Consider the following 13,868-nt stretch of genomic DNA (forward strand, 5'->3'; position numbering starts at 1 on the left):
GTTGGTGGAGGTTAAAGATCCTACAGTGTCCTTCGCGAAGAATAGACGAGCTATCACCAGCACCCTGAACAAATTCTAAAGCCCTGCCCTAACTACTGCTGGGAAGGCAATGGAAAACCACTCAGTATCACCCTTGCCAAGAAACTGTTTCGGCAGCACCAATGCTCTGTAAAAGAGTATGGCATATCAGAATCATCTCAGGCCAGGTCAGGTCAGGAATGGAAGCAAGCGCCGGAGCCGCGCGTCGCTGCATCCACTTTCTGCCGGTACTCCAGGGGCCTCCGTCTGGCAAATCCCCCAGGCAGATGCCAGGCCCATCCCCATATCCTTGAGATACTGATCAACCTGCTGCAACCACGAGGAACGTGGTCGGCCCATTGGCCTCCTCCACTCACAAGGCTCCCTCGCTGAGAGAATCTGGTGAGCAGGATCAGCGTCAGGAAAACGAGCCACATGTCCATACAGCCGCAGCTGATGCTCACGGACCATGCAGGTAACAAATCTCATTTGAGTTTCTCTCAACAACCGCTCGTTGGACACAAAGTCTGACCAGCGATAGCCAAGGATTCTCAGAAGAGACCTGGTACCAAAGGAATGAAGTCTCTATCTCAGATCTCTGGTCAAAGTCCAAGTCTCACATCCGTAGAGCAAGACTGGAAGCACCAAGGACCTGAACACTCGGACTTTCGTCCTCCCGCACAGGTACCGGCAGCACCACACCCCATGATCCAGTGAATCCATGACTCCCCAGACCCGACCCAGACATCCGTTGACCTCTGGCTCTCAGCCAGCAGAGACATGAATATCACTGCCATGGTAAGTGAATCCCCCTCCAACCATATTTCCCCCTTTCTCCGACACGAACCTTCAAACGCTCCCGCTCTCTTCCCCCCACCATTTCATCATCCACTCCCACCCCTTTTCCCCACAAACATTTTTTTCCCCAAAAACATAATGTACGACAGTGTCATACTGAGCATAGTATATAGTAATAATGATTGTTTGGATTGAAAGATTTAGCCACGAGGACTACTGAAGGCAAACAAACATGTTCATACAATAAAAGTAGAGAGTGTCGGTTTCATATTTCAATACTTAAGAAAAAGAAAAAAAACAACATATGTGAGTAAAGGCAAAAAAAAAAAAAAATTCACAGTGATTGAAATAAACTTCACTCGGACAAAATACTGAAGGGGAAAAAAAGAAACTGGAAGGGCACTCTTCAACATCACGAAGTCACCAGATATGCCCCCACCCACATTATCACATCATAATAATACTTGTACCAAGTTTGATTTAAATCCCTGATACCAGATTGAAAACTTTAAATAATTCTGGCTGCTCGACCATGCGTCTGATCAGGTTGATATTTAAAACATATTGTCGTGTCCAGGGGGTTTTGCCCCAACCTGGATGGAGAGCTGAGCGGTTTCCCTTGGAGGCTGACAGCTGAGATTGTCGGAGATTATGGCGCACGCGAGCGCGCGCATGGGAAAGAGTAGCTACACGGATGGAGCAGATCGATACACAGCACAAAGGGCGTTGAGCTCGAAATCACAACAGATACAAGGACACCAGCAAATTAGATAAATAATGCTTTAATAAACAGAAAATCAAATAGTTATAATGGAAATAAATCAAGACATGAGGTTACAAATCAAAATTCCTATTTGAGGCGCCTCTGCACTCAGACACAAAAACGGACAAGGGGGAATGATAAAGGAAAAGAAAAATCCCTCCTTTATTTTGGCACTTAGCTTCGGGTCCAGAAGTGATCTTTTCTGAGCGTTGGGGTCGAGCAGCGTCGTCCTGTGCAGTGGGAATCCGCGCCCAAAATGGCGCCAAGCCGCTCTCATTGCAGGAAGCATACGGGAGGTAATTCGCGCGGATCTTCCTTTCGTCAAGAGAACCCACAAGCTGTCGTAAAGGTTCATATTCACGATTGGGGTGGTCGAAGCCGCTCCTCTGCAGAATGCCGGGCTCGCTCTCCCAGAATGGCACAACACGAGGCTTCGAGGCACGTCTCACACGATGCAGCTCAACAGTCGACGACTAGCATCTTGTTCCATCATGTGGGCAAATTCACAAGAATTGTGTTGCTGTATTTCGTCGTGTCCAGACGTAGCCAGCCAGCGAGACCCCCTCACTCGACCGTGTCCTCCCACAACTGTGTCCTACTTGTTCCCCTCCCAGAACACCAATGCTGTCTCAATCCTCCCATCTCCACCAAACCTTCTTCACGCCTTAACCGCATTCCTCACTGCACCTCCATCTCCCTCGTGCTCTGGCTACCAATTCTATCCCGTACTCGGTCCGCTCGTCATAAAACAACGCAACATTTTTCTCTCCTCATGCAATGGGAGGCTTCCCCATTTTCCTCCAGAGACGCGCTCATCCTCCTCTTACTCACGTCACACCACTCAATCATTCACTCTGGGGGCATGGTTTCACCAGCCATCACCCTGGAGGCGGGGCTTTCTGCCTGCTTGGATGTGCAGCTCAGTTGTTGTTGAAAGGATGTGATCCCTTTTTATCATCGGTCTTGAAATAAAATAAAAACATAGGAAAAGGTCACAGAAGCAATTACAAAGTGGGAGAAATTATCCTTAATCCCTACCTAATTAGCACAGCACCACCCCCCGTGTGGTGACCAGTAACACTTAAGCTCACAGTTTCCCTACTTAGTTTACATCGAGACGTCTCCTCCACATCCACGGACCAAGCAACTCTATACACTCCAATGAAATTCCCCCATCTACCCCACAACCATAACAATATATTCCCCATGACTACCACATCACAATTGTAAAGTTTCACGTCGATTGATGAAGCGGTTCAAGAGAAATTTTTTAAAAAGTTTTTCTTTCAATGCAACATGGCTGCCAGACCATGTGACCTATTAATTAAAACTTGAGGCAATGTTTTTACGGCCGGATGCCCTTCCCGATGCCAACCCTTCAGTCGCCTTCGACATGCAGGGATAATTATATATCAGTATACTGATGCTCATCTCGCCGACCTCGGAAGGATGACAGGCTGCGTCAACCCCCCTGATGTTAATTCAGTGGCCAGCGGGGCTTGAACTCAGGACCCCGAGGATCCCAAGCCACCACCCTAACCACTAAGCCAACATCAGGCTACATGAATGAGCCTAATATGGTCACAAATAACGACTAGCAGTATGTTGTCCTGATGAGCCCATAACAAGGATGAAATCGAGATTGACATCTCTGCTTTTGTCTATTTGTGACCATCGGCTTTAATCTGTCTGCAAAGGCTTGAGGACCATACGGATGCCTCCAAGTTTGGAGGTTATGTATTGGTGTAATTTATGCACGTGACATCATCGCCGTGTTATCGTCAGCGTGCTTTTTTGTTGTTGAATTTAATGTTCCTGGCTGCAAAGCTCCTGACTGGTGATGAGCGGGGCAGAGATAATTGGTCGTGTGGCAGGTGACACTTGTTGCTTACAGGTCGTGCAGCAATTGCTGTGATGGGACTTGATCTGTGCCCTGCTGCCTCATCAAGTTAGGGGGTTCAATTCAAGATTATGATATCACTTGCCACTGAAACAATCGTTATATCATCGTGCTGGTATTTCAACTCTCCCAATGGAACACCCCGCCCCCGGCTATCACCCACGGCGGAGCCCCCTTCCCACACCCCCCTTAGTATGCCAAAGCTACGACGTCATAATTATCATTCAAACATTCTGCATGAGTAGTCTCACCTATGGTGAAAAATTTGTGTCAATCGGATAAGCGGTTGCAGAGAAAACAGAAAAATTTGCATGGACAACCCAAAAACAATGTCACTGGTGACTTCGTCAGCAGAGGCCGAAAAAAAGGGGGAAAAAAGACTTTACATTCATCTACAATTCATACCAGCTACCATTGCTGCAAAACTAAAGGACAAACCAAATCGTATCGCCAGCTGCCCAGAAGGCAAGGCATCTGTCCAAGGTTTCAATCATTGATTCATCCGGGAATGTGCAGGCATCGTGTTTCATGTGTGAAAAACCCTCCAACAGATAGGAGGAGTAGGAGGGGATGGGGGTTGGGTGTAGGGAGGGCATTCACTGCAACATGTGGATGGTAGAAGCAAACGTCGCTTTCATAATAATTGTGCATGTGACATCGGGCATGTGTGGGTGGACTTGTATCAAGTGTAATTAATGTTATGAGCCCCCGTTGGACTTAGTCCGAAATGGGGGGTTATGGATTTGGTCTCAATTTTCGTGTCCGTGCGTGCGCTCGTCCGCAACCATATCTCAGACATGTATGGACCGATTTCATTCGTACTTGGCACAAAGACAACAAATGGTGGTGTATATACAAGCACATCACTTTGTTTGCGATGTGATCAAAGATGGCCGACTGGCAGCCATATTATTTGTAAAAAAATAACCGGTGTCAAACACGTCCTCAACCATTTCTGAGACATGCATTTGCCGATCTCGTTCAAACTTGGCCCACAGATAATGAATGATGGTTTACATAAGCACGTCATTTGTTTTTGAGATCAGATCAAAGATGGCCGACTGGTGGCCATTTTGTTACTTAAATGTGTCCCCAACCATTTCTCAGACATGCACGGTCTGATTTCATTCAAACTTGGCACAAGCACAGTACATGACGGCATACACGTGCACCTCACTTTATTCCGCTATCTGATCAAAGACGGCCGACTGGTGGACTGACGGCTAATTTAGTTGTACATCAATATGGACCAGCCCTTAAACTCCATACAGCAAAATTATGAAAACAACAGGGGCTCTGACATTTTATGTCTTTTTTTACTTCTTGCCCAGTTGCTCAGTTTTGTCAGACTGCGAGCTGTAGGAAGAGTCTTGGTGGTTCCATATTATTTGCATTTCCTAATGATGGAGTTCACTGTGCTCTTGGGAACTTTCAAAACTCTAGAAATTGCTTTATACTCTTCCCCAGATCTATGGCTCCTCACAATTCAATCTCGAAGTTCTACGGACAGTTCCTTGGACTTCATTGTGGATTTTCTGCTCTGACATGCACAGTCAACAGCGGGACCTTATATAGGAAGGGATGTTTCTTTTATAAATCATGTCTAATCAATTGAATTGGTCACAGGAGACTCCCATGAAGTTGTAGAGACATCTCAAGGATGATCAAAGGAAATTGGATGCACATGAGCTCAATTTGGAGTGTCATAGCAAAGGGGGGTGTGAATACTTATTGACACAACACATTTCAACTTTTCATTTTAGATTGATACATAAAAATTTCTCAAAAACAAATTCCACTGACATTATGGGGTATTATGTGTCGACAAAAAAATAAATCTCTATTGAATCATTTTTAAATTCAGGCTGGAACACAACAAAATGTGAAAAAAAATTGAGGGACGTGAATACTTCCTGAAGGCACTGTATATTCAAATAGTGTGAGATGCGAGAAGCAAATGTGAAGGTCATTCAGATATGGACAAAAGTGATTTTGTTTTTTGAAACCATAGCTACCTGAGATGTTCAGCAGAATATCTGGGCAACGGTCGCTGCGTTTGATGGTAATGTAGTAAACAGGAATGCCAGAGAGGGCAATGGCAACCCCTATCAGTGAGTTGATGGTGTCGCTGTACAAAGGTAATGCGACGAGGAAGATGCAGAGTAGACAGAACACCACAGGGAATGCTATGCTCAGCTGTAAGGGAGGATGACAGGTTCAAATAAACTTGAGGAATCGTAAAATAATTGCTCAGACATGAAAAACCACAATGGTGAGATCGAGGTATAACTTTAGAACTCAGAACTTCAGAAGCACAAGAGGGTGAGAAAGGAGGAACCAGAAATGATAGTGAGGGATCATATTAGTAACATAGCTGCCAACCTTTGCATATCAACACTGAGAGCTACTCTCCCACCTTCCCACATTTCTTTCAATTTCATCCATTACAACTTGGTATAAATGATACAGTAATTCATCGTGCTCTAAATCTCTTAACAGTCAGTACCCAGAAGGCAATCCATTGCTCTTGCCAACAGAAAACCACGTACTTTCAAGGAAAAATGCGAAACAAGAAATACTCCCTGGTAAGAGCTCGGTGTTATGCTCAGCCTCCGAACACTCACCTCCATGAAGAGCAGAAAACCTTTAAAGATGGAGGTTGGCACATGACTTTTTCATTAGCAATGGAATCCTGACAGATCAGTGGTTTAGGGCTCCACAATTAAAAGATGCCATTTTGCTTTTCTTTTGGAATATAAGACTCGCTCAAAGGCCTACAAGAGTAGGCCATCGAGTTTGGATTAAATCCCATAATCTAGCCACTTTGTAAGAAGCTCAGCTAAATCTCGAGTCATCATGGCGAGTGACGCCAACAGGCAAGTAAGCGCACCCACAGGAAATCGTGTTCAATTAAAGGACTGATGAGACCCTGTTCAGTTTTCTACTGCTTCTCTGAAGGTCTTGCCCTCTGCTCTTTCATCCCGCCGTTTATCCTCAGTCCATACAGGTTGCATGCATTCTTCCAGCAACCCGCCATTTCTGAAATTGCTGAATTCAAGCTCAATGTTCACCTGCGCTCCTTTGTGGCCTTTTCTCCTGCTTGCGGAACCTCCGTTCTCAGTCTATTCCATTCAACCCTAACCCTCCAGGGCTTCAAGTTATCAGAGCACAAGCACCTCTGGTCATCCTCTATCTCGATACGTGACCTTTTCCTCCTCATTAACGTCCCTCCCTCTCCACATCTATTAGTATGTTACTATGTTGGTTTTTTTCTTCTTCATTCACATACAGCACAAGGCTACAGGGTAGCATCATTGGCTGAGGGTGCGGCTGTGCCACTGATATGATGCCCTCTGCTGGTTAGAGCAGGACGTTGGAATTTGTTTGGGATGCCGGCAATAGCTCGCCTACCCTTCACACCGTGGGATCTTTAACGTCCACAAACAAATGCTGGCAGATGGGACACCTGTTTACCGTCCAGTCGAGGGACGGAACACACATTGATGAATCACCCTGCCTGTGAAACACCAAGATGACAGTTTATAGCTGGGTCACCAATATTGTTACGAAACTGGAACCCATCGCACACAACAGCCAGAGTCCTTATAGATCAGTTATATCGGTAAGTATGTGTTTATACTTCGGGTCCCGTCCTATGCTTAATGGGTGATTAATTATATATACGTGCGCTGTGAATTATTTTATAGTTAGGATTTTTACATCACCAACAACAACAACCCTCTGCTCGTGGCATTGTCCGCGCTCTTCGAGCGCTCGCCAGCATGCGGGCGTGTGCGGAATTCCATGCCCCAGGCAGTGTGGATTTCGCACCAAATATGGTCAAGAAGCATTCCGCTCTGGCTTGGTCCAAATATGGGCACAAACGCTTCGTTCTGGCTGCTCGCCAAATAAGGGTATGCGTCATTTTCCGCCCAATGGGCGACGCGCGGACCAAAGCCGGGGCAGTCCTTCTCAAGAAGGCGGAGCCGTGACATGCCGTCCACCCAATGGGAGCGGACCCGCCCCGAAAAACGATGGAAAAAAGCATTGAAGATTGCATCCCGTCGGCTTGAGCATGCTTCTGTCTGGGTCTGTGGCTGACCGCATCCCGCGCATCCGAGGCGTCTTGTCTGGCGCATTACAAGCGGTCGACCATCTCATCATGGGAGATCACCTCATCTCACCTCCTCTGGGTTCGGCTACCCTGGTCCGTTCTTTGGCGACTGGTGCTCCGGGAAGGTGAGGTCGTCCAGCCGCGTGAACGCAGCCAGGTAGCCAGCACGTTCTCTTCCCTCAGCTCGTCTTCCTTCCGAGCTGAAGCGGCAATAAAGACCTCGAGGTGCATCTCTTTCTGGGGTATTTGTGTGTGCGTGTGTGTGTCCGTGGGCCCTGTCTCCAAATAGAATTGTTTAAGGAATTGCTTGTACATTTGATACCTTTCTTTATTCATGATAACTCTGCTCTGTGTTCCCCTCCCCGATTATTGTTATAAATAAATATCCCTTTTGTTGAATGTACCAGCTCGTTCTTTGTCATTTCTGCCGTTGGTTTGCCACGGTGAGTATTGGGGAATAGGAAGGCAGTTGTTGCCGTAATTGTTCATTTGGACCGACAGGCCTCGTAAACCATCCGCTTGGGTTACACACGGTTCGAGCACGGTAACAGCTCGTTCCGCTCGAGGTCTGCCGAGGGTGTGACTTCCCCGGTAGCTTTGCCGCATGGGTACTTAGGTATATTGAAGTTTGGCAAGTAACCCTACCCCACGTGGTCAAATTATTGGTGATTCATGGTCCTGTAAGGGGCCCATGCCTTTCGGACTTATCCGAGGGTCACGATCTAAATTCCGGTGGAGGAGACTCTACTACTCCCCCTAGCGGTCGTGCTCGCCACCGAAACCCAGCCCCACAACAATGTCTCCGCCTCTCTCTCTCTCTCTCTCTCTCTCTCTCTCTCTCTCTCTCTCTCTCTCTCTCTCTCTCTCTCTCTCTCTCTCTCTCTCTCTCTGTCTGTCTCTCTGTGTCTCTCTCTCTCTCTCTCTCTCTCTCTCTCTCTCTCTCTCTCTCTCTCTCTCTCTCTCTCTCTCTCTCTCTCTCTCTCTCTCTCTCTCTCTCTCTCTCTCTCTCTCTCTCTCTCTCTCTCTCTCTCTCTCTCTCTCGTCCCCCACCTCTCCCATTGTCTTCTATCTCTTATGTGTAAATAAGTTCAATGGAAAGCCAACGGGGCAACGTAATCCTTATTATAATTCACAGACCAGTGTTTGTGTGTTCGTCCAACAGTTCTGGGCTATTTCTCCTACTCCTCCGATAGTTCTGGCCCGATTACATCCAGATTTGCTACATCGGATCAACACGTCCCCACTTCATGTATTGGGGTCTTTTTTTTTATCTCTGCTGGTGGTCTTGGGGGGCGAGGAAGAAAATTCTCCATGTGAATGTGCATCATATGTCGTGCCCTCTTTAGGTTGGGGAGGGTATTACAAGCCTCCACCATTTATAGTACAGTGAGGTGTTCTGAATTATAAGCAGTAGGTATGTTTCTTTTTGTCCTATCCTTCTTCTTCTTATCCCTCCCTCCATCTTGGGCGCGTAACGCTTACACCATCTGTCGCTGTATTCTCACAGGTACGGTAAACCGACACTGGACGCAATAATCTAACCAGAGGTGAGTGTTACAGACGACATCCGTGGTCTTTTTATAGACTCCTTGGACTCTCTGGGGTATCTGAGAGCAGCGCGGTCCGTCACAATAGTTTTGTGCTTTGGAATGTCTGTTCTAATTCATTGCAGCCTTTGTTTTTTTTGTGTACTAGCAGATAACCCTGTTCCACTGGGCTGTGTAAGGGAACGGGTTTCCAGTGGGGTGTGACATCTCAAAGGAGTTTGACGACGATCCGTTCAGCCATCTCTGAGAAAAATGGCGAGAGAGACACACACACACACACACACACACACACACACACACACACACACACACACACACACACACACACACACACACACACACACACACACACACACACGGCTCTCTTATAGTATAGATAAGATTGATGCGGTTAGGATTATACATTTTTAAAGAAAAAAAAATGTGCATCCAACCAAAAAAGGTCACTGGACCATTTTCTCCATTCATTGTTCCCTCCAGCCTTATAATTCCCTCTTTCTTTCTTTCTTTTTTATACCTTGTCGAGGCTCGTGTGAGAGCAAACACACAACGCACAGCAAGGGGGACATGAGACAAGAGGGGAGGGAGTGGGAGGGACAAAAGAGTGGGGAACAGAGACATTAGGAGATCCGTGGAAGGGAGAGGGATGTTCGACGGGGAACATGGGGAAGAAAGTGTCGTAGATAGAAGAAAAAATCATGCAAATTATGATACAAGCATCAAATTTGGCATTTCTGTTCTGCAGGGCTTTCTGATCAAATCTGCCTGATTGGCCATTTGAAAATCCAAATTTTGAAAAATTTGGAAAAAAACCCCAAAAAAACAAAAAAAATTGAAGTCACAGCTGGCTGAAATTGTTAAAGCGCAAGTGAACGCCCCAGACAGAGAACCAAGGGGAGATGCAGTCATCATTGATGGCTCAGCACTTATCAATGCCCTACCTCCACACACTTCAAAGATGTTTGATGACTATGCGAAAGAAGACATCATCCCAAAGGTGGAATCCTATGGTGCCAGGTACGAAGAGGGTGGACGTAGTGTTTGATGTGTACAAGAAGTCAAGTCTGAAGTCCGAGGCAAGGTCGAAAAGGGGGCAAGGAATCAGAAGAAGAGTGACAGGAACCAGTAAGACCCCAAGTAACTGGAGAAGCTTTCTTCGAGATGACAGCAACAAGACTGAGCTGTTTCACTTCCTTGCGGAAAAGATGTGTGAAGCACAGACGACAAGCACAGTCATTGTCACAAAAGGAGAAGATGCCATGAGCAACACAAGGAAGTCACTGGTGGCTTCATGGTGGTCCATGTTGTCATGAAGAAGCTGACACTCAAATATTTGTACACGCCAGGGATGCAACGACGGTTGGTAGCAAGTCCATTATCATTAAGGCTAATGACACGGACGTACTAGTCATAGCAATATCTGTACTGCCATCCTTACAGGAACTAGGTCTTGAGAACATGTGGATTGCCTTTGGCCAAGGAGCCAAGGCGCGATGGATTCCAGTCCATGAGGTAGTTTCTGCAATAGGGCCTGAGAAAGCAAGAGGGATCCCATACTTCCATGCATTCACTGGATGTGACGTCGTGTCTGCCTTCCATAGTAAAGGGAAGAAAACTGCATGGCATACTTGGAACGTCTTTGATGATGTTTCTGAAACATTCACCAATCTCAGCTAGCATCCAACATTGACTCCTGATCTTGACTTTTTTGAAGTTGTTTTTTTTTATTCAAATTTTTGAAAATTTGGATTTTCAAATGGCCAATCAGGCAGATTTGATTAGAATCCCCTGGAGAACAAATGTGCCAAATTTGATGCTTGTATCATCATTTGCACGATTCCTCTAAAAAATTGCTGTTATCTGCCCCACTAATAGAAGATGGACATTACAGGGACTTTCAGGAAGGAAAGCAGGGAATTTGAAGGAGGTGGGCTTGGGTGGATTATCGGGGGTAGAAAAGATCGAGGATTTGGATGGGGGATGATAAGAGGTGGTGGTGAACAGCTGGTTTGAAAGCCTGGAGGGAAGAATGGGAAAGAATAGAGTGAGGGAGTTTCTTCCAAAGGCAGGAAAAAAGAGGAATGAAAGAGTGAAGATGAGCAGTGATTCGTGATTTTGGTAGTTTTACCAGAAGGGGGTTGTTGGCGGACCTTGAGCGCCCTGTGGAAATGTGGTGGGGACAAATTGCAGAGAGAGCAGGGGAGGCAAGGCTGGAGAGGAGTCGGTAGAAGACAGAAAGATCACGGACCCACCAGCAGTGATTGGGTGAGAGGTCCAAAGACTCAGCCTCATTGCGGGAGATGCCAATGATCCGAAATGCCTTTGTTTCTTCAGCGTGAAGCCGAGAAAGGTGGGAGGCAGGAGCACCAACCCAGAGGGGAGAGCAGTACTCCATCAGGCTACGGACAAAAGCTTTGTAAGTGGTCAGGAGTTCAGGAGGGCCGAGGAAGGACTTTGCACGAAGGAGGATTCCCAGTCGGCGACTGGCTTTGGAGGCGAGGTTGGAAATGTGACTTTCCCAGGAAAGGTCATGGCAGATAGTGAGACCCAGAAGCTTGAAAGAAAGGACTTCTTCCAGAGGATTGTTGAGAAAGTGGATGAGGGGGTTTTCTAAACAGTCCTTTCAAAGAGACAAAGTCAGAGTGTGAGATTTGTCCGGATTGAAAGACATGTTCCACGTGTTGGACCAGTTTGTGATCTAATCCAGATCTGCAGTGAGCGAAGAAGCTGCTGCTTGCCAGTCTGAGGAATGACCGATGGTATGGCAGAGGGTGAAGTCATCAGCAAAGAGATATAGAGGATTTTCCAGAGAGTCCGAGAGATCATTGATGAAAACCAGAAAAAGAACAGGGTCCAGAACACTGCCTTGAGGAACTCCAGCCTGGACAGGAAGAGGGAATGAAAGAACTCCATTGAGGGCCACACGTTGACTGCGACAGGAGGGGAAGTCTGCGAGCCATGAGTGGAGATGGCCTTGGATACCATAGGAAGAGTTTGGTGAGCAGGGCAGGGTGCCAGACTGTGTCAAAAGCACACGATATGTCTGGGAATATGGCTCTGATTTCATGTCTGGCATTGACGACCTCCATCCATTGTTGGGAGAGCAGAAGCAGCATATCAGGGTAGAGTGACCTGGTCTGAAACCAAATTGATGATCGGAAATCAAGCCATGGGAGAAGAGGAAGGATTTCATGTCAGAAGCGATGATGGATTCCATAACCTTGCTGATGATTGGGAGAAGGCTGATTGGTCTTTAGTTGGAGAGATCTGTTTTTGCAACTTTTTATGCAGGGGAGTGATGTTTGCTGATTTCCAAGCAGATGGCAGATGACCTTGAGCAAATGAGAGGGTGAATACAACAGAGAGAGGGTGAGCAAGAGCAGAAGAGCAGGCTTTGAGGACACGTGGGCTTATACCGTCTGGACCGGTTGCAGAATCTGACTCGAGGTTTGACAGCATGCTCTCCACCTTGTCAGGAGAAAAGGACACAGAGTCCAGGGACAGCTGGGTTTGACTGGGTAAGGTGGGTAGAGAAAGTGATGGGTTTTGGACACAAGGTTTAGCTGCAAACACCGAGTTTGGGCATTCAGCCTTTTCACGTGCGGTATCAGCAGTGGGGCCATTTGAGGTAAGGGAGGAGATGGAAGGGGAACATACACCCGAAACAGATTTGATTAGACGCCACCAGGATTTTGAGGAGGAAGAGAGGTTTGATAGTTCTGACTTGAGATTAGAAAGATGTTGTTTTCTGGCTCTCCTGAGGGTAGATACACACTTGTTCTGAGCTTTGTGGAAGGAACTGAGATTGCCCTCAGTTGGGTTAGCTTTCCATGAGGCAAAGGCAAGTTGTTTCAGGACAACTGCCTCACCAGAAGCTTCAGTGAACCAAAGGCGGGAGGAAGGGGAGGACAATTGAAGACGAGAGGGGATAAATCTGTGCATGAGGGAGAGCAAGTTTCTTTGAAAGAATTCCCAGGATGAGTTGGTGTTGGAGAAAGTAGCGATAGGAGACCAGTCTATAAGTTTGATGGCTGCTTGGAGACCCTGCCAGTCGGCTTGAGTGAAATGCCAGACTCGACGGCGGTGAGGGGGTTCTCTGATAACAGCCAGAGAGATGTCCACTTTGACAAGGACATGGTCAGAAGAACCGATTTGAGCGGAGGCAAGAGCAGCAGATATTGTCAGGGAAATTTGTCAAAATCAGATCCAGAAGAGATGGAGTACCAGTGCTTGAGATCCGCGTTGGGAAGTTGATCGATTGAGTCAGTCCCAATGAGTCGCAGAAAGCTTTTGCTGAGGTGCCATGACAGGTGAGAGAGGTACCCACACCTAGCCAACTGGCATGATGATAATTGAAGTCGCCACATATGAGGAAGAGAGAGTTTGGATGAGAAGATAGAAGATGGTCCATGTTTTCGGATAGTGAGGTGTAGATGGAGTCATCACTGTTCGGTGGATGGTACAGTACACATATAAAGATGAGGTGGGAGTGGAGGGGAAGCCGTAGCCAGAGGTATTCCTGGGGTGTGGGGGAGTGAGGGCAGTGCATGGAGAGTGAGGAATAGAGTCTTTGATGAAGAGAGCAACTCCTCCACCAGGACGAGGCTCAGGTCTGTCATACCGGAGGAGGGAGTAACCATGGAGAGATACTTGGGAGTCAGACATGTCTTAGGGGAGGAAAGTTTCTGTTAGGCAGATTACGTCTGGTTTGTCAGTGGCAACCTGTAT

General features: G+C 46.9%; 1 protein-coding gene across 2 annotated transcripts in view; it reads right to left on the reverse strand.

The window, feature by feature from the left end:
* The window catches only part of LOC147022370 (Y+L amino acid transporter 2-like), a 106,221-nt gene that overhangs the window by 15,754 nt on the left and 76,599 nt on the right, over positions 1–13,868 (reverse strand). For both annotated transcript variants that reach the window (XM_085893214.1, XM_085893215.1), the window contains exon 10: positions 5,495–5,675. In XM_085893214.1, the coding sequence (XP_085749340.1) occupies positions 5,495–5,675 (181 nt within the window). The remainder of the gene's footprint in view (positions 1–5,494; positions 5,676–13,868) is intronic.

Source organism: Eptatretus burgeri, chromosome 8, assembly GCF_056783735.1.
Source record: "Eptatretus burgeri isolate ZD-2024b chromosome 8, Ebu_testis_v1, whole genome shotgun sequence".
Taxonomy (NCBI): domain Eukaryota; kingdom Metazoa; phylum Chordata; class Myxini; order Myxiniformes; family Myxinidae; genus Eptatretus; species Eptatretus burgeri.